Below are 25623 nucleotides of genomic sequence, written 5' to 3'. Positions count from 1 at the left end.
ATAGACAGCTTACTGGTAACTGATGGAATAAAGAATTAAAGAAATAAGAAATGAATCTTGATTGTGGACAATTTAAACTGAACCCAGCCAACCACACCTGAGCCAAAACCACTGATGCATTTTATGAGCCTAAATCCATTTCAAGTACAACCAGGGTTTAAAAGTGATACTTGAACCTGCAAACCTACCAAATGAGCAGAAAAATTAACTGTGTGAAAGTGTCAAATTATAGCCATTTTGCTGAATAGTTTGGTGCTGAATCAAATTCTATAGGCCCTATTAATTGCAGTGGTAATTTGTACAAGGACAATATCCAAGTGCACCTTCTACTTTTGTTCATAAAGGGTTAGGAACTCTCTAAAAAGAGCTGCATACATATTCATATTATGTGACCCATAAATGCGTCTCATAAATGTAATTATTACAAGTCTCAGCCAATGGAAAACATAATGCTGACAAGTTTAAGTAGGAAAGTGTTATGTTTTCAACATAATGACGCACAGTTTTATTTTTAGAGACTATGATTGGTGGTGGTTGATAATAAACTTTATTTATATAGCACTAGGGCTGTCACAATATCAGATTTTCACAACACGATTATTGTAGCCAAAAGAATTTACGATAATGTTATTGCGATATCTATAGAAAATTTGAAAAAAAAATGCTGTCAGTCAAATCATCTTTAACTGAACACTCAAAATATAAGTCAATAATCATAACTGTACATACTACAGAAAACTAATATTTTACACGTTTTTCTAAGGGTATGTCTAGCCGTCTTCCAAAAAAAGGTCATTTAGAGACACCAAATAAACCCTGTTTCAGAGTAACTGAAGCATAAAGACATTATAGTGCTTCCCTTCTTGAAATTAAACTTTGTGCATATAAAACAGAAAGAAACAAGTGTTATGGTGTAAAAGCAGTTCATACAAAAGATAAATCATAGCAAAGGATTTATATTTATGTAATTTCCATGTTGTGGCTTTATAAAAAGCAATAAAGCAGCATGTGGTCATTTTTGGAATATCATTGGCTATTTGAAGGGCCAGTCATCAGCAGAATCTGTTCCTATTGACTCGGTCTTCACACAAACGAAGAGGGGCAGGCACCTGCTTTCAGCGTGGACTCTTGTTGGCTATTGTAGGCTGTGGACAGGACATGGAAGCTCTTATTGGGTCAAGTGAGGTGTCAACTGAAAGGTCAGAGTTCAGATGCCATTTTGATACCAAGATGTGTCTAATGTTTACATGCCAATGCAAGTTATGATGGAGAATACGCGGGAAGATTAGGACATTTGCCAGCTAATTTGAAATGATGCAACAGCTGTTCGTGGATATTTATTGATGTAATAGTGTGTTTTGGACTAAATATTTTACTGGATCGGATTGACTGGACCTTTGCCAATCTAACAAGACCATTTTTGTTAGAGTTGAATCAGTCAGTGGAATAATATGAGGCTTCATAGGTGAGTAGTGTGAATTTTGTAATTGTTTGTGGTCTGACAGAGGCGTTGATTGTACCTGCTGTTGTGACCATATCTTGAAATGGTTTGCATCAATCGAATCACAAAAATCTTAGTTTTCCAAAGATGTGTTGCATGAGTACACACTTAAAGACAGGAGTTGTGTACATAGCATAGTTGTGTACTTAACAGTGTTCCACCTGTGGTCCGCCCGTGGACAGGCCGGCGTAACATTAAGGGGTTTTAAGAGGCACTGGATTATTTACACGATATTATCACATGTTAAATATGTATTATTAACATAATATCAATATTTCATCTTTTAAATATCACGGTTATCGTCAATACCGGTATATCACAACACCCCTAACGATGTTTACAATGTTGAAAAAAAAAAAAGAAAATGAAAAAAGCCAAAGAACATGAGCACAGAGAAAGTAGAGACAATAAAATTAATAAGATCAAATAAATAAAAATATATCAAATATCAAACATTTCCAAAAGCTTTCACAAAGAGAAAAGTTTTAAGAGGAGATTTAAAAGAAGCTAGAGACTTAATGTGTCTGAGTTCAGTAGGCGGAGAGTTCCATAGTGTGGGGGCTCTAATAGCAAAAGCCTGATCACCCTTAGTCACAAACCATGATGTGGAAGTAACCAGCAGGCCTTATAATGGCCGAGAGGCATGGCATGAGTCTATCAGCACAGTAATAGTGAGAAGTGTCAGGTTATAATGACCACGCTGTGCAACTGCATGAATATGATAGGGAGTTACTTGTCAGCTGGTAGCCAAACAACTGTGGAAGAGCCAGTGATCATGAAGCATGAAAGGAACAGATGATGCAAGCCGAACTTCAGTGATCTGCCTGAACTACACTATGCTTCATTTGTGCAGTCTCTGACTCAGTAGTCCAAGAAAATCAACACAATAAAACAATAAAAAGATGACATATTGTTAAAATTAATAATAATAATAATAATAATAATAATAATAATAATAAAAACAGCACACAAATACAATAAAATCTGATCTGACTAAATCCTGGGGGAATTGAAAATCTGCATGACTGGAAAAAAATCTTTTCTTTAGTGTTCAGGCTAAGAAAGAAAGTTCTATGGTGTATGTGTGGAGGTGGATGCAGTGTGGTGTGGATAAAGACAAAGCTGGTGTAAGTGATGGGTTCTAGATGCCCTTCACCTACCTCTAAAAACAAACAACTCATACCCATAAACTTTGATAGAGAAGTTTGCTCCACAGTGGATCACAGAGGTCATTTATCCACCCGGTATTGTCCTGCTGTGGCACTGCAGCCCAATTATTTTTCAAATATTAAAAACGGGGCCTGAAGAGGAACATTCTAACTCAAACCTCGAGTCTCATTAGGTCTAAAACAAGCCACCTGCTCACGTTGACAGCAGGTGACTACAAGGCAGGCAGGTCTGTGTCACCAGGAACCTCCAGAGCTCCCGCCTGAGCTCCCCCCGTCTGGTAACATGCTGTGACCCCCAGCTGTATTAATTATCCCATCCAATGTTGTCAGCTAATTAACTGACGTTTAACACAGGAAATGGCTGGAGCAATTCCACGCAATTAATCAGTGTTGAGGAATAAATTAAAAACTCTTCCTAAACATGATTACTGTTGAGGGTCTGCATTCAAAATTGAATTTTAATTGAACGTCAAATGTCATATTTGAGTTATGGTTGAAAACAGAAATGGATGTAGGAGACACTCATGTGTTTACACAGCAAGCTACAGCTCTAATAGAATTCCTGCAAATGAAAAGACCCTTGACAGAAGATAAGAGCCTAAATTCAACCTGTTGAAGTAACTATTAGAAAATGCAATTATGTTTTATAAAAGGGCATCATGTGCATGTACAATGAACATGTTGTACAATTGTGAAATCACCATTTCATATTAACATAAAACCGAAAATTTGAAACTGCTAACAGCATCAATAGACCAGTCAGCCAGACTGATATTAAAATATTTTAATAATAACAATATTGTGAAACATTAAAACATCATACTTCCTGAAAATAATGGCTTAACATGAAGGTCAGAAGACATTAATTGCCTGTTCCCACTAAAGGAACCTTTCCAGGGGCCCAGGAACCATGTCAGGAACATTACTGTACCTGCATTTCAGTCAGAAGAAACTAAATTGCCTCAGTTCCTCAGCAAGAGTTCCTTTTCCCAAACAGTTCCTGTTCTGGGGGTAGTACTTTCTGATGGCCTAGGAACTTCTGAATTGGAGTTACAGTGCTGAACTTTTGCTGAATGCACAACCCTTGTTGATGCTACAACTTGTGTACACCTTTCAGGGCCAAATGAACCTGCAAGGTGCCCTGGGGCAAAAAGTAAGCGGTGGGCTGTTGTCATTTTCCCAAATGGGTAATCCAGCCATGACAGCTTCGTTCACACAGCAAGCAGCACTGGGTTCCACTAGAAATCATTAGGACAACAGAGGCATATTTCTTGTAATGTTTATTGTAATTGTTTATTAAAGTTAGGCCATCAGCTTCCTGACTAGACTAAAAAGTGCAAGATAAAGATAGCATATGCAAATGACCAAAGAATTAGCAAGAGAAACAAAAGAGAGGATGAGAAAAACAAAATAAAATAACCACAATTATGTAGAGTTAGAGAATTATACAGAATATTGCTAATTTGGAGACAGGTGTTCTCAAATTCTCAATCTCCCTGTTCCACTTCTGCTTGTCCCGTTTGCATCCATTCATTACATCAATTCAAATATCAAGCATAATTTGCCCCTCATGGTTCTTCAGATGTGGTAGAAATACAAATGGGAATGTGCAAAATCAACTTTGTCCCATAGAAGTTGCATGTATATGCTATTAATTATCACCAGCCCACCGTATTAGGCTTATTATCAACATAATGAATAAATGTCACATTTTCATACTAAATACATCTGCAAAATGTACAAAGACTACAAACTTTATTTGTTTTCCCTGTAATATCAGCTAAAGCATGAATGTTTTTATGGTTCTGTTTAGACACAGCACTTCGGTGAGGTCAGGGAGAGGGTTAGGGTTATTTTGGTTAAATATTGAAAAAAGTCAACAGACAGTACATTTTTACTTTTTCACTATTTTATAAGAAACATGATCTTTCCTTTATCTTTAACCAAAGTGTCAGACTAAAACAAGAGGCATTTAGTAGTACATTAAGGTTATTTGAGGGAGAGACAAGGTTGTGACAAAAGGGATTTTTAGGTTTTTAGGTGGCTTCATAGTTCTCTACTCAAAGTCTGTGTAAAGGAAAAAACACACATTATACATGTTAGAAAATAATTTCTGAAAACGAGCCCTGCAGAAAGACTGTGAGCTATGTAGTAACGTTACTGAATTGTGGAGTTAGAGCATTCAACTGTTTTTCACAGCTTCTGTGTTACTGGTTTTGCTGGGCATGTCTAAAAAGGCTGCACCAAGACATAGAGGTGTTGGCTGGGAGTGTAGCCTATTGTATTGCAATACTTTCATTGCAAGCTTAGCATTAGCATCCTGATGTATGCTGCAGTCACAACAGTAGATATAAACTCTCTGGGCAGATAGAAGGTCTACACTTAATTATGAGATATTCTAGGTTAACAGAGCAGTGCCTCTCTATAATGGCATTGTCCGTGCACTAAGCTTTAATATAAACGCACAGTCCACCAGGCCCCTCTGGTCCTACCGGACTCATTAGCTATTGTATCTGCCCTGAGGATGTAGGAGGACAGTAGCTCAATGGCGCTATTGGGGACCCTTCTGTTAAGCCATGTTTCCAAAAAAGTTGCAGTCCATAATCCTTTTATGAGTGCTGATCCACAGTCACAATTCAGCCATTTTGTTCACCAGAGACCGTACATTGGCAAGGAAAATACTGGGTAGAGATAGCCTGGATGTATAAAGAGAACTGGGTACAGCGTCGGAGGCGGGGCCCCGTTCATCCCTGTTAAAGTTGCTCAGTGGCGCAAAAAAAAGTTTGACTTCCACGTATAAAATTACCCGGATCTTCCAGGATCATTGGGCTGCTCGTGCAGCGCTGTTGCAGGAGCCGCACCTGTGTAAGTTAGCGGCCCTCTCTGCCTCTCTGTCCAGTCTCACCCTTGCTGTCTTGGGCTGTGCTGCAGACGCTACTCTGGTGCCTTTGCCGTCAATACAGATGTACTCCTGCAGCTGCGGTTCCAGCTCCTTGCCAGCGCTACCGAACAACAATTTAACTTTAACTACTCATTTAAATTATATTTTTACTGAAATAAGTTCACATGTACCTACAAAATAGGTGCCGAATTAAACAGTGGCTCCTAGTGTTACTTTATTTTTTTAAATATCATGCATTTTGCTTGTCTTACACCTACAAACAAGGCCTATTTTCAATTATATATTTTTTAAGGAAGTTCAGCATGAGTGTTGTCAAGTTCAGAGGCTCAGAGACTGTTCAGTTGGGGGCACAGTTTCAGCTCCTTCAGCGGACATGCCCCCAGCCTTTCAGAGCTCAGAACACTGCTTGTTTTTCCATTATTTTTAAACCTAATTTCTTTGGCGATATTTTTAATCAGTCAAATTTGGCTGGGTGGTTATAGCACCTTTTTCTTTTTCTGTGGTGTGAAAAACTCAGAACACATTTATTATTGCTTTACACAGACTTTAAATTACTAAATTATTAAAGTGATTGATTAATTGACGATACACAAGGCAGGGAAATACAGTGAGAAAGTCTTGCAAAAGCATGAATTAAAAGAAAAAAACACTCCTTCAGCAGTTTGGCAAGATTTACCCATCTGGTTTTTGTCATAAATAAAGAATATTCAATAAATCATGGAATTATGCAACTGTTGAGTAAAAAAAAATATCACCATTGTAAAAACAGACACAAGGCAAGCAAGTTTATCCACAACCAGAAAGTACAGTACTTGCCTTCAACATTCTGTAATGCGCATTTGATGAAACTTTCACTTCTTTTTTTATGTATATTATGATGAAGTTGAATGTTGAACAGCGATGTCAACACATTAAAAGTAATGACAGAGACATATAATGTAGAGGGAGACAGGGAGACAGAGAAGCACTTAGGAAAAGAGAACCGTAGAGACTGACAAAGCAGAATGTGATGTGACAGGAAGTGTTATGTGGTTGCAACCCTCTTGGCAGGGAAGTGCAGCTAAAGTGCAGTAACATCAACGGGTGAAAGCACAGCACAATCAAGGTTTGTAGTGATTTAGCAAGTGTGCGAAATGACACGTGTGTGCGTTTGTTCAACTACATGCCAGTGACGCAGATTGATCACACTGAAAAAAAAGACAAAGGTGTAGAAACTACTATGTCAGCATTAACTGTTTATTTTTTTCCCCCCAGGGACAGGGAAGGGAGAGACAGAGGGGACTTGATGACAAAGCTGGTGAAATGATGAGCTGTAGATGCCCTTCACCAACCTCTGAAGATGAAAAACTCAGACCAGGAGCTGTTGATAAAGAGACTTGTTCTGCAGAAGATCATGAAGGTATTTCATCGTTTATCCTCCATCTCTGCTGAATAAGTACTGCAGGTGCCACTAAAGATGATTCCTTCTTTCTTTTACATATAAATATTCTCTTAACTCAAAACCCATGCCTTCCAAAAGACTTGCACCCAGAAGCATCCTGATCGTTCGTATTATCTACTGGGAGGAATTTAAATCTTACATCTTTGCTGAGACAACTACTTATGCAACAAACAGTTAAACTCACATCCGTATGAGTGAGAAGTCAGTGAAATCTTCTCTGGAAAATCCTGAAATGCCTGAAATATTACCTTGATTAGCCCAAACTCCAATAATCCAGCTAGCAGTTTGCTATTTCTCCATACAGTGACCAAAAGAAGACCAAAAACATATTCAGCCATTAAATCCAGCTCTCCCTGCACTCAACAATTAAAAATGTAAAGGGGCAACTAGCCAACAATTTAAATCAAAAATCTATTCTATTACTAATTTGGAGACATACCCTCAGGACTAGAGTAATGCCATCAAAACAATCATATTATATCATAATCTAGAATTATCACAAATATATTTTTTAAAAAAACAATTCTTAAACTATTTCCTCCATACATCTAATCTAATTTGGCCACCTATGCTTATCTTGCAAGTACATATTGAGTTGTACCAAAACTTCACATGTCTCATTCCCTGAGTGCGTGACACTTTCAGTTACATATAATAATCCGGATTGTGATGAGGAAAGTTGATTTTCGTATCATTTATGGCTGCAACATATGATTACTGCTTTAACGGTCAAACAGGTGCGCGGAACTCTTCCTCTAGCTGTTTTTGTGCTGTTTGTCTAATTCCGCTTATACATGTTATAAATATTCAATTGTGTCAGCTGATTAGACTGTGCCAGACAAACTACTTTAACTTATGAATGTTGAGGAGTCTACCATATGGATGTTTCACAGTAGAAATTTACACACACATTTAAGCAGCATACTGATACTTCAGTATATTGGAATTGGTATCTCATATGGTGTGTTCTACATTCTGACTGAAAGCAGAGTACTGGGTGTTTCTATGCTTGCTGCATCAACAGTTCCCCAAGTGGGACAATAAATTAGATTGGAACTTGAACTTATTTGCAAATTAAACTGTTTTCAGGCTGTGTTCATTTTATTTTTTCTTTCTCAATTCTATATTTACATTTGTTCATGTAGCATCAGGTTACGTCATTGTTCCAGTTTTATTAATATGTACGAATACAAAGTTAATGAGTTAGAGCTTCAAATTGAATACTGCCGCATATAAATGGCTGATTCGAGCCTATTGATGTAATTATGCAAATAAATCCCACAGTAGTATAACAACATTATCTTTTTCTTTCTATTTTTGAATTATACAATTTCATGATATCCTACGGCGTTGGTAATATTTTTCTTAAGATCCGTTTCAATAAATCTCATTAAAGTTGCTACAGAATCATGAGAAGAGAGGGAAAGATGCAAAAGCAGGGATTAAAGAAAAAATAAAAGTTAATCGATTTATGGGTTAGAACTTTTGCAGTTAGCATGTTGTCTATACAGTATCCAAAACACAACAAAAATATATTTGTGCTGCTTACCAATTATTTCACCAGACAAATTAAATAAAAAAGTGTCAATCCTTAAGTGTCAATACCATCTGGAGGCCTTCTACCATCTACATTATTTTTACTGATTAGAAAATTCTCACATTTAATACTTTTTACCTCACAAAAAAGACACCAGTTATTTTTACAATTCTGGCACCAAATCATTCCTGTGAACCATGACTGTTGTGCTCAAGAATTCACTCCAGAATGTGTCTCAGCGATGAATAAATTATAGCCCCCGCATGTTTTTCAAAGTAAATACATGCTGAATAATTGCTGCGCTCCAACACACTGTGCATCTCCACTCCCCTTAAAAACAGTGACACCGTACTCACTGCCTCATCTTGTCCAATCTGTGCCACTGAAACACAGGGCTGTTGTTTGAGGATTTCGTCTCGAGAATCATTGGGGGAAACACGAGGGCCCCTGAAGGCATGACCTTCCCTCACTGCCACCAATTATATCAAGGCCTTATAAAATATAGATTATGTGCCATCTCTTTGCTGACATATCTAAAGGCTTGCAGCGTGGGGAATGTGCGGAGAGGCCGTGGGTAAAACCCGAGGGGAGGCCAGGTTGAATATGACAAGATGAGGGGAACACAGTAATACAAAGGATGACCTTGATGAAGAAAACTTGGCCAGCCCTGGCTAAGAAAAGAACAATAAATAAAGAAGTTCACTTCCAGAAGACTGTGTGATCAATTCAGTTCTAATCAAGGTTCTACATATTAAAATGCACTGATTGCAATGATATTCATTACCCTAAACTGCAATCTGGACCAATAACCATGTATTATTAATGGATAGGAGCTGAGTTTGGAACAATTGGCATTTAACTTTGTGTCTTAACCTTTCAGCATAAATGTCAAGTCAAATTCTAATAGAAAAAGTTTGAAGTTCATCCAACAGTGATTTCATACATTTCAGTTCAAGTGTGTTTCTGGGTCCATATATATTCAAACCCTGAAGCACAGTGTGAAAGACGATCAGAGATTAGATTTACAAAGTTTCTTGGAAAGATTTCACATTTCACGGGGAAGCATGATAGAAAATCATGAAAGCTTTACAAGTCTCGCCTTTGCTTTCTCACACACATGCACACAAACCAAAAACTAAAGTGAAAAGGGACGCGCCAGTGGCAAGATGCTCCTGGGATATAATTGGCAGTGGTGCAAGACAACAAATCTTGTCAATAAAAAAAAGAGCTTTCTTTCCACTTACTTGAAGGAACTGAATTTTGCCCAGTTTTGTAATCAAATATGACGTGCTGTTCTCAACATGAACTTTTGCATGGGGGTCCACAGGCTTTTGGACTAAGTGCATCATGCTTACAAAATTGATGATGTAAATGTTCTAAAACTACATAAAAACAGGATTAACTGCATGAAAATAGGATGACGGTGCAGAACAGATACAAGATTTAAAAACAACAACTTCCTACATTGGCACTGAATGTTGGTATTGGAATCAAATTATGGTGTGCAGAATTGTCCAATATGAATGCTAATACTAGGGATCCTGGGCTGTTTATTATGCTAGGTGCAGGGGTAGATGGGTACAAATTAGCTGTGGGCCCCTGCTGAGTGCCCTCATACACAAATTCCCCCAACCCATTTTTCCCAGAGTTCCAGACACCAATCAGCACTGGAATGACACCCAGCCAAAAATGCTGGAGCCACCTTAGGGCACTTATTGTGTTGTAATGGTGTATTTTACCAAACCAATTTGCTATAAATCTAATTACCACAAAGTAACTGCCAAACTGAGAACCTGGGACGCTGAAGGTCTGGGACCCCAGCATACATTGCCCCTTTGCGCAGTAGGTAGTCTGACCACGTTTACCAAAAAGTACATTACATTAAAAAAAGTCCTCCCTGTCTCTCTCTCTTTTGAAACTTTTACACTGAGCACCTTCACTCTTGTGTCAGCGATTTCTCCAAACCTATAAGCATAAATCCTTGGCTTTGATGACAAATGACAGGGGGTCGGCTGCAGAGCCGCGGTGACTGGCAGGGTTGACGATTTCACCTTTGGCATTCTCTTGTGTTATATCCATCTGGACATACAGCCACATGGACGCGCATTCAAAGACACAGATGTGATGTGTGTGTTGCAGATAGCGCAGGCAGTGTCATTATACGGTCGCTAGCGGAGGAGGAGAACAGTCACATCCCCCTGCTGCCCTTTTCCCCTCCACCAATGGATTCCCCCGTCCCCCGCTCCGCTCACCCTGTGAATGGAGACTGCAGAGAAAAATGGCTGTCTCCCATTCATTTGTTGGGTCCTCTAAAGGTTTTTGTTCTTTGCTTCCTGCCTTTTATCCCCCAAATTTCATTGTCTTTCTTTCCATCTTTCATACTCTCTATTGTCTCTTTTTCTCCTTCGTTTTTCTTTGTCTTTCTCTTCTGTTCTGATCAGTTATCTCTCAAGCGCCATCTTAGGGGAAATCTGCTTAGCAGCCTTGAGCATACTTGCTTTCCAATTAAATCAAGATGTATTTGCCTTTCAAAAGCCTCCCTTTCCTCATGCTTTCTCCCATCGGAATAATTGATGGAGGTCTCTGGCCTCATGATGAATGGCTTCCAAGCCCGGAGATGAATAGGAAGATGAATGATTTCACCCCTGTGAGGGCCGGAGAGGGCTGGAACAAGGAGTGCTGGTATTGTGACAAATACACTGACCACAGCAACCGAACCTGGACGAATCAGCAAGGGACGGAGGGGTGGCATGCGCTCATCGTGGCTCAACAGACGCTCCTCTTGCTGCTGCCGCCTCCACACGTGTGTCTACCCCATGGACAATTACCTGAGCCTTGCAATTAACTGCAGGCGCAGGGATAATGCCGACAGCCTGCCAGGAGACGAGTGTAAGTGGCGGTGAATCAGCTAGCTGGGGCTTGAGAGCGCTGTGTTGGACGGTTGTGTTTGTGCACTCAGTGGAAATGTTGAGGCCAAGAGAACAGGTGCAGTAAGGTGAGAAGATGCCCCAGGTGACTTCTCATGGATGTTGTCGCCACTTTCTCAGCCAAGATTTCTAAGCTGAAACAAGATTTTCCTGTGCCTTCACACAGCTCGCTGTCATACAGCTGAGAGGTAGCAAATGTTTATAAGAATGAATTCAATGAGCGTATAACGGGCCATCTGTTTAAAAGGGCCAATAAGTAAGATTGTTACTGCCCTGAAGAACATAATGACCATAACATATCCACATAGGGGGGGTGACAAGACTGTTGATCAGTACCAATGAGTTGATTATGCTGCCGGCTGGTGAGTTTTTGGCTTCCAAAAACTTTCTGGCCTTAACTGTTTTGGGACAAAAACTTGTTCCTTCCCATTTAAGGTGCCAAAACTGAAAAGTACTGTTGTTACAATAGTCTGCAAAGAGACAGGGAGGGGTGTAGCTGCATGTTAGTCCTACATTCACCCCCACCTTTCAACATCTTCAGGTGATCTTCATTTTTGCTTCTTGAAATACCCAGCTCTGATTATTACAATTCTTTAGTTAGTTGATTATCAAGGTTAACAAAAATCATACGTAATTTATCTTTAAATGAACAAAAGAGATAAATCTAAAACAGTGTTTCTCAAACTTGCTCCTGGAGACTCACATGTCTTAATTTTCCACCTCTCTATGTCTGCCCACACCTAAAATTTTTAAGGTAATCCAGAGTTCTATAATTTAAAAAAATCCTATAATTTAGTTTAACTTTAAAGGTTTAAATGAAATCACAATTATCCCTGTGATTAAACGTCATGCGGTCAAAAAAAGCAAAGTACAAGTCAGGTGAATTTACTGAGACAATGCAGAGATTGTACTTTGTTTATCTTTTCCTAAAGGCTATGTCAGACATTGTTGGAAATGTTTTTTTCAGTCAACGTTGGTGAGGACCAACTTGTGATCACTTTTTCATAACTCTGCCAATACAGGTGATTTGTGAGACATTTTGGAGGAAATGATTCATTTGGGAAGATTTCTTTTTAACTGAGATGTAGTGAATGTTAATATCATACCCCCTAATAATTATAATAGACCCTTTTCACGGCAGACATTTTGAGCAGGAAAAGCACAGGTGGAATAAATAACATTAATGATGGCTGCATTCCATTTAGGGGCTGTGGTATTGTGTGGGCTCACTCACTGACATGGCTTTCTGGAAAAATCAATGGAATGGAGCCATCACTAATGTTATTATTTACACCTGTGGTTTTCCTGCTTTGAAAAGTCAAAATGTCTGCCGTCAAAAAAGGTCAATAGGCAAGTACATAAGTGAGTCATATTAAACTGAGTGACAAATAATTAGTCTGTGTCCATTTTAATAGATATCTTGTTTTCTAAACAAGTTTTTAAGGCAACATAAAGTAAGTTATGTAAAGTAAGTCAGGAACAAACAGGACCGACTGTTGCTGTCTAAAGTTTCTGGTGAATCAATCAAAACTCTGAAAGGTTATGTAATGTCTGAAAAAAAAAAATCTCAATGTGTCCAACACAGAAAAAACTGACAAGTGATCATATGACCCTTAACAGTGCTGAATGACTTTTACCAGAACAGAACAGGTACACTAGTATGTGTTCCAGGGTTGTTGTTAAGGATTGCATTATAGTGTAAACAGTTATTGTATTTATCCCCTGTACAAAAATAAGTAGATGGCCAGAATATGAACTCAACTATGTAACCCATTTGTTATGCCTGAAGCACTGCTGGGTGCATTTATGGACACTGAGTGAATGCTTGTCAGCTTTCATGAGGCATTTATATGATACTTGCATCATTTCTGACAAGGCGGTGGAACAGTGTGTCAGTTTATTGGGAAAAATAAGAGCTCGAGGCTAGTGCCTTCCTCCGTCACACCATCCAACACTGGCACAACACTGTGATGAAGCTATTGTCATATTTTTTATATATATATATCTGTGTGTGTGTGTGTGTGCGTATTATATTGAGATTACTATATTTGCCAGTGTTTGATACACTGGAGTCAAATTTACTATTTTACAACACATTTTTCCAAGTTCTTCAAGTATCTTCAACCAGTGATTAGAAATACAGAATTGTTTGTGGACAGCAACGTTTTATTTTTATGTTTACCACTACAACTAACCTTCAATAGCTTTGTTACATGTAAAACCTCGACAGCCTTTATTCATAGTTTTAGTTTCATAATTTTTAATTGAATTGATTAACAGGAAGATAACAATACATTGGATTTTCTTTACATGGGCCCTTTTCACATTTTATTAGTGGAAATCAAAATGAAAATAATGTGGGTGATGGTTGAAAATCTACAAATGGCATATCAAACATTCATTCTTGACCTTGAGAACAGAAAGGAAACAACAGCTGTTGTTGTCTTGCTTAACTATTTTTATAAGTTTTTTTTATATGTTTAGAAGAAAATGGACATTTTAACATCCAGTCCTCCTGCTTCCAGTTTTCACCTATCACCTGCTGGCTCTAGCTTCATATTTAGTGTATAGACATGAGAGGGTTATGAGTTCAATTTTTCAGACAGCAGAAATTACAGCTGAAAAGTTAGAAAGATAAGATTAGAGGAGAACACTGGGGGATGCATGCTGGCAAATTCATGGGAGCTGTAGTTTTTTTGAGTACTAACAAAGCTCAAAAAAACTGTTCAAATCAATTCATTTTAAATCAGAAAGGTTTCAACTTCTAATAAAACCCCATATTTCCCTTTTTGGCTGATGAAAGAAACTCAGTTAGAAATTGCACTGGGTCATAGAAGCTAGAGGAAAATAGGAGTAGCCCAGATGTGACACTGGATTTTCACATCTTTCCTCGGATCACCACATTGTACTTTCCATATACCTTCCAGCATCAAGCATCAGTTCACTTGGGTTGGAAAACTGCAACACTGTGTCCCAGAGTACACTGTGTGCTTCTAAGGAACTCTGCTGGATGCTTTGAAATGATATCTCCATTCATGATATTACTCTTCAATAGAGCCCACAGCTGCTGCATCAAAGGCCCAACACAGAGGCACAAGAGGCGGAGTGCTGCTGTGTTATGCTCTGTTCTGGGCCGTGTGCACTGTGAGCCCAGGGGCGATGCAGGGATAAAAAAAGGTTTGAGCTGTGCAGGCAGAGGGGGGGGGGGCAAAGGGGGGGACAGGGGGCTCGGGAACGTGACAGCAGAAGATCCATTTAGATTAGAGTTTTAATATCCTCCGAAGTTTCCAATAAATGGCAGTTGGATCCAGTGCTGCTCTGTCGCCATTTGATTGTCCATCACCTTGGACGTAACCTCCTATGATGTGGTTTTGAATTGCTGCTGCGACTGGCCTTGTATCTCTGCTGTTACATCAACAAGCGATAAACCCATCCTGCAATCTGCTGCTTTCTACATTGCAAGGCAATTCAGAGGCAGTTACACAGGTGTTTGGAGTAAGCTTAGCAAACAGTCTGCCTGAATGAAACATTTCCAGGAAATATGCTGAAATATAATTATTCATTTTATACTTTCCATTGTGGTACTCTGAACTGCACTCCAAGCATGAAGCAAAAGGTTATTAGTTATGCAGGCAGAGAGGAGGAGGATATCCCCTCCATTACAAATGCACTTTATAATGTTTCTACATGTTCTCCAACTTCAATGCCAGACTGAAAGGTAAAAAATACAGGAAATATTATCCTAAGTCATATTGGAGTGGTTCTTTACGGACAACTTTCCTGTCAAACGGATTGTTTTCCTCTTCAGCTAGTCAATCAAACACTCATGCCATATGATTGCTCGGGATATTTTCAAACACTTCGAAAAAAAAAAAGAAAAGAAAAGAGTGAGGTCAGAAGATAATGAGGCATCCAGATGGACTGATACAAATCTTTGGCCTTCTGAAATTGCTTGATTTATAGCAAGCCAAGGATTTTTCTTCTTTTTTCCCCTCCCCATTTCTGTGTTAATGACAGCTGTTTCACGCTGGACGGCTGTATGCTGTTCAAACATCGCTGGCATGTGCTGCACTGGTAATGAAGAGAACAGCAAGCTGGCTTCTGATGCCATCGACTAATGAATCCTGACAGTGGTGGTACATCATTATTTTGCTAATGTGCTACCTATTTTTCCCTTCACGTTCATTATTGACTTGGACAGTGAGCTGAGGAGTCTGACCTCCCTAATGTTGCTTAGTAACAAAGAATCTTGACTTCTGCGACTCTGGAAAACCTAACCAAACATGAGGTGCAAAATTCAATTTTCAAAAAAAGAGAGACTTGATACGAAAGGGACCCGAGGATAATAAGAAACAATTTTAAAAAATACGGTTAAGCTAAACAGACCCAAAATAGACACCAACACTGGCAGCAGAATGATGTTCCCCAAACTAATGAGCAATCTTGCCTAAAAAATTGCTCTCTTGCTTTGATGATTGTAATACACCATGTAATCAGAGCTTCCATTGAGTCTGCTTGGATCCACTCGGGTATAAGACATATTGAAACACAGTCATAAGACTCAGAGCAATAGAAGTCTACTTGGGCCCATTTACACCCAGTATTCCCAGGAATTTAATTTACCCATATTGGACTACTCTCAACTTCAGATACCTACTTCCAATACCAACTTTCAATGCTGATATGGGAAGTAGTGTGCTCCACATGTAGCCTGGTGGAAAATAAAGGTGTGGAGGTCGGAATGGTGGATGGGTGGCACATCTAACTTTCATGCAGGACACCAGAGATCACACCCTGCCATAGATATGGAATTAACATCAGCCTTTTAATGAACTGTAACAATGATGTTGCCCAAAAACATCGGTATTTCTCTACATGGATGCAGAGAAATGTTGTCATTGAAGGTTTCTGTCTGGCAATAAGGTTGTATAATTTGGTCACAGCCAAAACTGGGTCCTGAGTCAAGTCTCAGAGTGCCCAAACATAGTAAATGACTAAAATGTCAGAATTTATATGCAGAAACCTATTCAAATAGCAATTCACTCTGGTTTTCAAGCCCTGAGAAGTTGACTTTTTTTTTTTTTGAAAAATGAAAATTTCTGACAGGCAAATGATGAAGTGCTACGGTGCAGCTGTGAACCAGCTGCATAAACTATGAAATATGGTTTCTTACCTGTGAGGTATTCTGGGTCGGGCACAGGGTCCGACAGCTCCTCGTGGCACTGAACCTCTGTTGGCACCGATGCTACCACCATGCCATCTGGGAGCTGCTGCTCGATGCCTCGGGCAAAGTTCTTCTGCCTGGTGTGAAGACAGAGACGATAGGAGGTTCTATTTAAATACACGAGTAACTCAGTTGTCCAACATGGGGAGAAGGAGGGAGACAAGAAGGGAAAGAGGGAAATAAAGAAAGAAGAGAGATAAATATAAATGGATGAAGAAAGGCAGGTGACATATAAATACATCAAATGTTACAGCCATCCAAATTCTCTCAGCCCAACCATCCTTTTGGAATCTGAGAATCAACTAGATATTGATACAATGAGAAAAACAAAGTGATCATCAGACCTAATTCCCCAAATTCTGCCTTATGCTCAAATGTAGATATATCAATAGTTACTGTACAGATTGACCTCTAGCTGTTCTTAAATTTGTAAGAGTACAGAGTACATCAAAGATGCATAAATAAGTGTATGTGTGTGTTTTTCATATGAGGCAGATTGTAAAGCATTACTTTCTGGCAGATCATTAAGGGAAAATCAATACAAAGTAACAATTATGCAGGACTTGTATGTATTGAAGAGACAAAGTCTCACATTAAGCATGTCATATTTCATTAAATTTGATTGTTCTGCTGATACGTGATTCATCTTCTGTCTGAGAGCTGATGTCCTCATTTGTCTGTTGCCAGGAGTGACTCTTGGTTGAACTCACTCATTTTGTCTGCTCCATCATTCTTTGTCTCAATGCTAGGTAGGTTCACAACAAGGTTCCACTACACAATGACTTCAATAAATCAGTAATTTAAGTCATCCATGTGTCTCAGGACCAAAGCTGATGAGAATTTATGTTATTTTACTCCTGCAGGGATCCCTAGTCCTGTGATTATTTTACATTTTTAAACATTCTAAGCAACCTTGTACATTAACAGCTGTATTAACAGCCAGAAGTAATTGTTGTGTTAAAAACTGTCACTTAAATCTGAGTCGTATTTCTGGCCACCTGACAAATGGAAGTATCTGTTTTGGTCTGAACTAACCTCTGCTCCACTATGCTAAGCTAACTGTGTCTGCCATTTGGTGCTGAGCAGATAGTGTCGGTTTATCTGAGCTTTTACACTGAAGATAGCTGTTGTTTCTTCCATTGTTGACATTAGTAATTTGTTTTTGACTTAGATCCTGTAGTAACTTTTATATTGTTTATTTTGGTAAAATGTCATGTAGGCAAAGACATTGAACACACTGATATAAAACAGAAATATTATTTCAGCAAGCAGAGGCTCATGGAACTTTTTGTCTGTTGTCAACGTTCTAATTGTATTGTATGACATTTTTTACAGCATATGAGTTATTACATAAACATGTTTAGTTCATGTTCAAATGATACTGACAATGCCTTCATACCTACTGTAACAGCCTTTGTTCAACCATTGTGTTATCTCTCTCCCTGTGTGTGGCCCATGAAGCTATTGATAGGGGCAAGTTTATGTATGTGTGTGTACTGTCACACCCGATGTGTGTGTGTGTGTGATAGAGAGACAGACAGTACACACACATCGAACACCAAGCCTTTGATGAAAAGAACACAGGAGAACACAAGGCCACTTTTGGAACCTTCAATTAAAAGGTAGTCCATAATTTTGGTATTGGTTGTTATTACTTTGGACTATGAATGATTGTTGTGTTAAATTGTGGGTGGAAGCAAACCGTTACAACCTTCAATTATTCATAAATAATAGGTGAATGGACCTTGTAGTTGTATAGTGATAAAGAAAGTACAGTAAAAAAAAATATGAAAAATTGAACTGAGGAAGATCAACGAGGAGCTAAACATAACAGGAGTGTATGTACAGTGTATGTGCCTATGCGTTACCGTGCCAACGCTAATAAACGGGGGATGCCGATCTCCTTTTGATATTTAATATGAAAGTATGGTGTTTCTGATCACTTAGCATCTTACATAGTTTGCTTCATTTTGTTGATATTCCATTGTTGTTTATGGGGGTCACTTAGGTTGTCAATGGGAAGTGAAAGTAACTTGTAACGTGCGTTACTACAAATGGATGGAGGGAAAGCGTTTAAGCACATGCACATACATAGTCATGCGCACATTTATACTCTGCAGCCCCCCTCGGTGAAATATGTTCCTGCGCACATGTGCGGATAAGAATCATAGATAGGACAACCCAAACTATCAAGGGAGGACCCAGGTGGTAATAAACAGAAATGATCCTTTCAGTCAACTGCACATTTAACCAACATGGCTGGTCTGTGAGGTTCTGTACCACAGGATACCAAAGGGATGAGAGAAGCAAGACATTTTCTGTCATAATCTAGAATCTCTGGATAAATTACTGATTCGCAGCTATTTATTTTCCTCTTCTCAAATTTCTAATGACCACTTCCTCTACGCTGAGAATATTTCCCGCCAGTAATCATATCTGACACCAGTTATTAAATGAGCAAATATGATCTAGAGCATCTCAATTAGTTGAAATGAATGGTCTTCTCAGTTGCAGGCCTTTTTAAGTCAAGTGCATTTTCTGTGATAAAAGCCTAGTGTCTTTAAAATATGCATAGTAGTAGCCATTAAAAAAGCATGAGAGGTCCTCATGGTTCACAGTGGTTTTTCATTTAATATACATCATTGTACACCATCATACACTATGTATCATTTGATTCATGCAGTGTTCTGGGCCTGAGCTGTGAAAATAAAAAAAAGGTACACAAATATTTATAAACCGCAAACTGTTGCCTTTGGGAAAGTCACAGCTTGAGAACAACAGAAGCCACTGGCTGGAGTAGAAGCAGCGCTGGAGCAGTTGCGTCAAATATCACCATTCCTATGACATTGTATTTGCATGGTCATGGCGTGGCCAGGGGTGTAGCGTAATTAGAAGGAAATTGGGCTCATAAAAACGTTGTTAAATTAGCTGCAGGTGATGTGAAACAAAGCTTATCTGTTAATGTGAGTGCGTGGTAAGGCACTAAACTGGGAGGATACTTCATGCATTTTGAGCTTCTCGAGTGGAATAATGGTGTAAAAGTGGAATATACAGTATAATACAGTATCACTTGGTTACATATACGCATCATCAACTTGTACTGACAGATTCTTTTGAAGATTGTTTGGGATTTTATTGACACTGGAGTCAAACATCTGTCAGTTTCCGCTGAAAGTAATTATGAATGTTTTCAGCAGTCAGTTCAACAAAGAAAACAAATTGGGAATGTAATGAGTGAATCTCAGTTGTCTTCACTGACGACGGTGCTGATTGTTATTTATTTTTCCCTCAGATTCATGCTAAGTGGAATATGGGCCAAGTTACATTTTGCTGTATTCATGTCTGACAATTTTCATTGTTAATTTTGTTAAATGACGACATGTAACATTTAAGAGCCATCTGGCGCTGCGAGGATGTCATAATCCCTTTTCTTGGAGTGAAATCTGTCTTGAAGTTCGAGGAACTATTGTCAAACTGCCAAAACTTAAAGACGTTAACTTCCTATACAAGGAGCCGTGGAGAGGCAGCCACCTGAATGTGAAATGTGACAAAACACACTTTTCATTAAACGACAAAAAAACTTTTTTTTTCCGGTTTTCTTCATGCTGAACCCTCTGAATAAGTGACTGAATAAACTCAATTTTCAGTTTTCAATAAGAACCCATCAGTGGCCACCAACAACCCCCTCCTACCCCACCCTCTCCATCAGACTGCCTAAAACACATTTCATATTTTAATTAACTGAGTCAGTGAAGGTTTCCTCTTGAGGGGGGATTTTGGGGGAGCGATACTGTACATAAACTGAGGAAGTGGGAGTCTCTGAACCAAAAAAAAAAAAAAAAAAAAAAAAAAAGAAGCAAAGGAGAGATGCCCGTATAAAGTTGTTTTGGGTGGGGTTTGTCTGGTGGGAGTGTGGTCTAATCATTGATCCCAAGCAGCCATCAGAATGGGAACAAAGGGCACTAAAATATTCATTAAAACCTGCTCTGAGCCTGTCGTGTGAAAGAGGAAAAGAGAGGACGATGGGAGGAGAGGGAGGACAGTGTTGAGAGTAATGAGAGGAGGTTAGCTTTTTAACACCTCATTACTGGAGCTCACTGACACCCAGAGAGACAGGAAGATAGAAGCCCCTGTCACAGAGCTCCGTAATATGAACCCAGATCATATCGTGTGCGCCTGGCGCTCCCCGAGATCTCACTGTGATAAGACCTTCCTCCCGGGCGTCTCGTATTTGGCTTATTTGTTACCAAAATCATCTCATTCCCCACCAGCCTACTGCCAGTAAGGATGACTGGATATCAACTTCTCATAGACACAAGGAAATCAAACAAATACACCTTCATTTTTTTCTTTTTTGAAATGATAATAACAAGTCTGCCTCTGAAGCAGGAGAGGAAGCTTCCTGGGGAGGGCAGGGTGTGCTTCCCCTTCCGAAAAACATGAGAAGCATTTCAGGGCTAGTGAGCTTGAAAGATGACCTGTGAGGGTGCCATGCTGGGTGGAGAGAATCAAACCAGCTCTGTGTATGTGTGTGTGTGTGTGTGTGTGTGTGTGTGTGTGTGTGTGTGTGGGTGTGTGTATCGAGTGTTTGTGATGACTTTCTCAGGAGCAGTTGCTGAAAGGACTTGGCTGTCTGGTAGGTGGGGAGTCCGAACACCTACTGTGGCCACGTGGCTGTGTGTGTGTGGGTATGCATTTGTGTTCATGCCTAAGTGCAGTGGCTATTTTCTATGTGTGTGTATGTGTGTGTGTGTGGGTATGTGGGTGTGTATTACGCCACTGGGCACCTGCTCACAGCACTTGCTGCTTCACTTTTATTCCCTTTCTTTCTGTTATTGCTCCAGACAGTCTAAATAGAAAAACCTTGCAGGGGCCACCAAGCAAATCCATTTTTTCCCCCAGATAAATAAAAGATTAACAGTGAAAACGTTGACATGGAGGGATTGTTTACAGTATTTTCAATTTTCTGTGGATGAGGAGGGTATATTGTGTGAGGTAGCAAGGTGAAGGGAATAAATAAAGAAGCGACGAAGAAGTGTACGTCTGACAGCGGAAAAGACGAGAACAGATTGCAGCATGCGTTTTGAGGAAACAGAATAAAAATGCAAATTCAAAAGAGAAGCATCATCTTCTCTTTTATCTATGGTTTGTTTGGACTGCCTCAGTGTTTTCCCCCCCTTTTTTTCCAAACCTCCACTCATGATTAAACAATATCAAAATTGGACGACTTCTTTTCATCGTCATTGAATGATGGAGACAGATGCTTTGTGCCACTCCAGAGCAGTGGGGTAGGGGCTTTTGAAGAAGTGCCAGTGAACATCACATAAAGGTTTCCTTACTACCCCTCCCTCTCTGCCTCCCTTTCTCTCAAGATCTCTCTCAAGGGCAAATAGTCCATCTAATAAGGATAAGGCCATGGTGCTGTTTCACTTGCATATTTTTGGTACCACTGACTTACAGTAACCCAATAATAATATGCTGCACATTCGACTTTGCACTTTCGCAGCCTCGAGTGGCTTTGAGATAACAGAATTTTCTAAAGTTTGAGAGCTTTTCTGACTATGGGTCATTTAACACAGTGTCAAGTTAACTGCACACTCCTTGGTCCTCAGTGTTACTGTCTAGTGGGAGTGGAGGGAGTGGGAGTGATGAAGAGATTGGGCTACAGAATCCAGTGTTTAGGACAGCTTCTCAAAGCTTCAGAGATTTCTCAAAAGAAGAATTATATTTGAGCCAACAAATCCGCTGCTCAGCATTTCATTTAAGCAGGAAAAAAAGGACACTTCCCTGCTGCTGTTGCTCTTTGAAGAGTATCCCACCAATTATGTCGATGGCTCTTGCAGGAGACAGATTTTTTAAATGGTCAAAATCAATGCAGCAGAAGCCTTGATAAAGACTTTTAGTTCTTAGTATGGGTCGAGTTCCTAAAAACACTGGATCCTACATTTACAAATAGGTTTAGATCTGATTGCTGCTTCCATTTTGCAAAATACCCAAATTCCTTAAGCTCTGTACATCTCAAACCTTTGAGAAGGTGCAGAAAGTGAAGCAAATTTTCGTTGATTGTGCAAATTAGACAGCTGGAGCACAGATGCACCCACCATGTCTGTGGGAGTGTGCCCACGTGTTTGTGTTCAGTTCAGCCTCTGGACAAACTCAGAACTCAGAAACTCCGGTTCTTTCACTTATTTTCTTCCCATCTCTTCTTTTACTTCTCGTCTCTGCACGTTTATAACAGAGTCATAAAGCCATGGGATACATGCAAACTTTCTGTTATATATATTTTCCTCACGTGGATGTGTCCTCCCAATGATTTTGTGTGCAATCACGTCACCTGTAATGTTCACTTTAGCTTCATTTTTTTTTTCCTCAACAAATAACTCTCCTTCCTCTGGTAAACAACCGCTTCTGTCCAACTACATATCACTTGTTTGTAATGTAGACTTTCTGTTCAAAATGTGTACTTCCTGGCTTAAACTGAGATTAATCACGGGATATCACAAGAGTGATTTTATCAGACTTTTGATGTCCTCCAGAGGAGCCAAAGAAGTCATGATACAACTGTTCTAACAGGCTGTGTAATGCTGTCATGACGGGTAAATTGACATATAAAAATCGGCAGTGTGCCCCTTCAACAGTAACTGCCTTTAAAATGACATTTTCTTTTACTGCGACATATTGGAGACCTTTACATCTTTAAAATACAGCATTGCAATATGAAACTCATTTCCCATTACACTGTTTGAGCATCCATTTGATAATGGCCAGCAGCATGATCCTGCTTGCTGTCCAACATAAAAATTTGACATTTCATTTCATTCTCTTGGGAAAAGATTTACCATGGTGCATCAGCTATGTATTGTCAGAGACTGACACACATCACACGTAAACAGTTTCTACAGTTGTATTTGTCTTAAGGTTTTGAATTAGGGAGCTCCAGTGTCCTTAAACCGTTAACAGATCTTAGGTGTTAAGTTGCAATCCTCCCTTGCCGTAACTTTTGTTCATTTTACATTCATATGTTCCTCTTCTTCAATTAGGTTCAATTTCAGCACACTGGCTCCTGGTCAGATTTAATTCATTTGCTGCCATCTCTTATAATTAGGCTTTGCATTAACCATGCCTCCCAAAAGAGTCCCTCTTCCTCTTCCACCACCTCATCTGCACAGGAAGCATTTGGTGCTCTTCAAAGTCTGCCTCAGACCTTGCTCTCCATTCACAAGCACTTTCAAATGAGATCAGAGCATTTGAGATTTAGATTCTTGATGATATTAACTTCCCTGCTTCACTCGCCCCTCCCTTTCTCTATACAACTCCAGTGGTGGAACCCTAAGTGAGTGAGTTGCCTCCAGGCAGCGGATTCCATGCATGGCCCAAATTAAATTCCTCGGCTACAGACAACTTTGCTGACCTTCTGGCTTCCTGAGTTCAGTGGAAATGATTGCAGCATGCGGGTAGTGATAATTAACCGCCTTCAAAGTACTCTACTATCCACAGCAAACCCCATACAAATCACAAAAGGGAAAAGGCATCTCTTTAGACCTGTGTGGCTCAATATCCACCCCGCAGAGTTAATGGGAGGGTCTTTCAGTATTTTCGTCTCCTCAGAGTATTTGCCTGAGAATAGGAGAAATGTCTCGTGTTTAATAGAGGACATCCCTGACAGTGGCAAGGTTTACTATCACTATTATCTTTTTACTGGGAGTGAATTGACATAAAATCTACCAGAAAATCCTTGCTCCATCATGAAATATGCTTTAAATATATTGATTCAATCTGCGATGCTTTTATAACCTGTGGAGATCTACTTCCTGATTATGTATGTATGCACTACAACTGTTTCCATTGTACCATTGTGTGTTTTAAACCATATTCATACCTGAGAGAGTTGGAAAGGTTGCGACACATGGCGCTTGGGTTACTAACACCTTTGTCAACAATAACAGTAGCGTTCAACAGGGGGTTTCAGTACATTAAAATGCACTATATCTGTCTGAATGAGGGTGGAATTAAAAATGAGAACGCAGGAATCCCAATGGAGGACATCCGACTGAATATATTGTAGCTTGTGTACTGACTTTTCAATGAGTGTCTTTTACTTATTTGCTTATTTTTTCCCCTGTGATGATATATTTGTACTAACTCTCTTGATGAATATGGAATATAGAAAGTGCAATTATATACCGGAAAGAAAGAAAGCTGATCAGCAGCTTTGCATTAGAGTAGTCAGAGGTATAGAACCTACGTAATGCAATTTCCTTTTGCCATAACAAGAAACACTGATTTTATTGGAATCACCACCCGTTTTTATAGTTTTTGGTTGCAGATTTTCATATTTGTTCATTTATGTAGCAATATGTACTCTACCTTTATTCATAGCCTGGATATAAAGATGGATGTAGCGAGGTGTGACATCACCTGTTGGTTTGCATTGGAGCCAGTTTGAAGCTCAGAGTTGCAGCTTATGGTCGGTGCCATCTTTTCTGTTTGGAGCCACGAACTTCCGAATAAGGAGTGCTAACTGTTGCATTTCACACTCTGGAAACACGCCCCGCTACCTTGGACCCAAGCTAACGCTAGCTTACTGGAGACACTGAGCACTCCAGACTTGGGCTGACGTTAGCTACTTTAGCTAAATTGTGCTAATGGGGCAGGTATTGTAATCAAATAACATTAAACTTAGTGAAATATAGCGACAATAGTCTGATTCAGTGAGAGTCCTGGAGACAGGGTGAGCTGCAGGTGAGCCAATTGTCAATCAATGCCAACACGGCAGACATCAAAGCTAGTGTAAGTCTTCAAATCTTATCAACAGAGCAATAATTTCCAAAATGACCATCAACACACTTAACAGATGGGATTCAGATAGATAGATGGGAATTAGTTGGAGCATCTAGTGGCCATCAGTGGCATTGCACCTTA

General features: G+C 39.4%; 1 protein-coding gene across 4 annotated transcripts in view; it reads right to left on the bottom strand.

The window, feature by feature from the left end:
* The window catches only part of astn1 (astrotactin 1), a 393038-nt gene that overhangs the window by 181139 nt on the left and 186276 nt on the right, over positions 1–25623 (bottom strand). For all 4 annotated transcript variants that reach the window (XM_044367649.1, XM_044367646.1, XM_044367647.1 and 1 more), the window contains one exon: positions 16651–16778. In XM_044367649.1, coding sequence (XP_044223584.1) covers positions 16651–16778 — 128 coding nt within the window. The remainder of the gene's footprint in view (positions 1–16650; positions 16779–25623) is intronic.

This window comes from Thunnus albacares, chromosome 12, assembly GCF_914725855.1.
Source record: "Thunnus albacares chromosome 12, fThuAlb1.1, whole genome shotgun sequence".
In the NCBI taxonomy this organism is placed as follows: domain Eukaryota; kingdom Metazoa; phylum Chordata; class Actinopteri; order Scombriformes; family Scombridae; genus Thunnus; species Thunnus albacares.
Note: the sequence above shows the minus strand (reverse complement) of the source record. Positions and strands in the feature narration are given on the sequence as shown.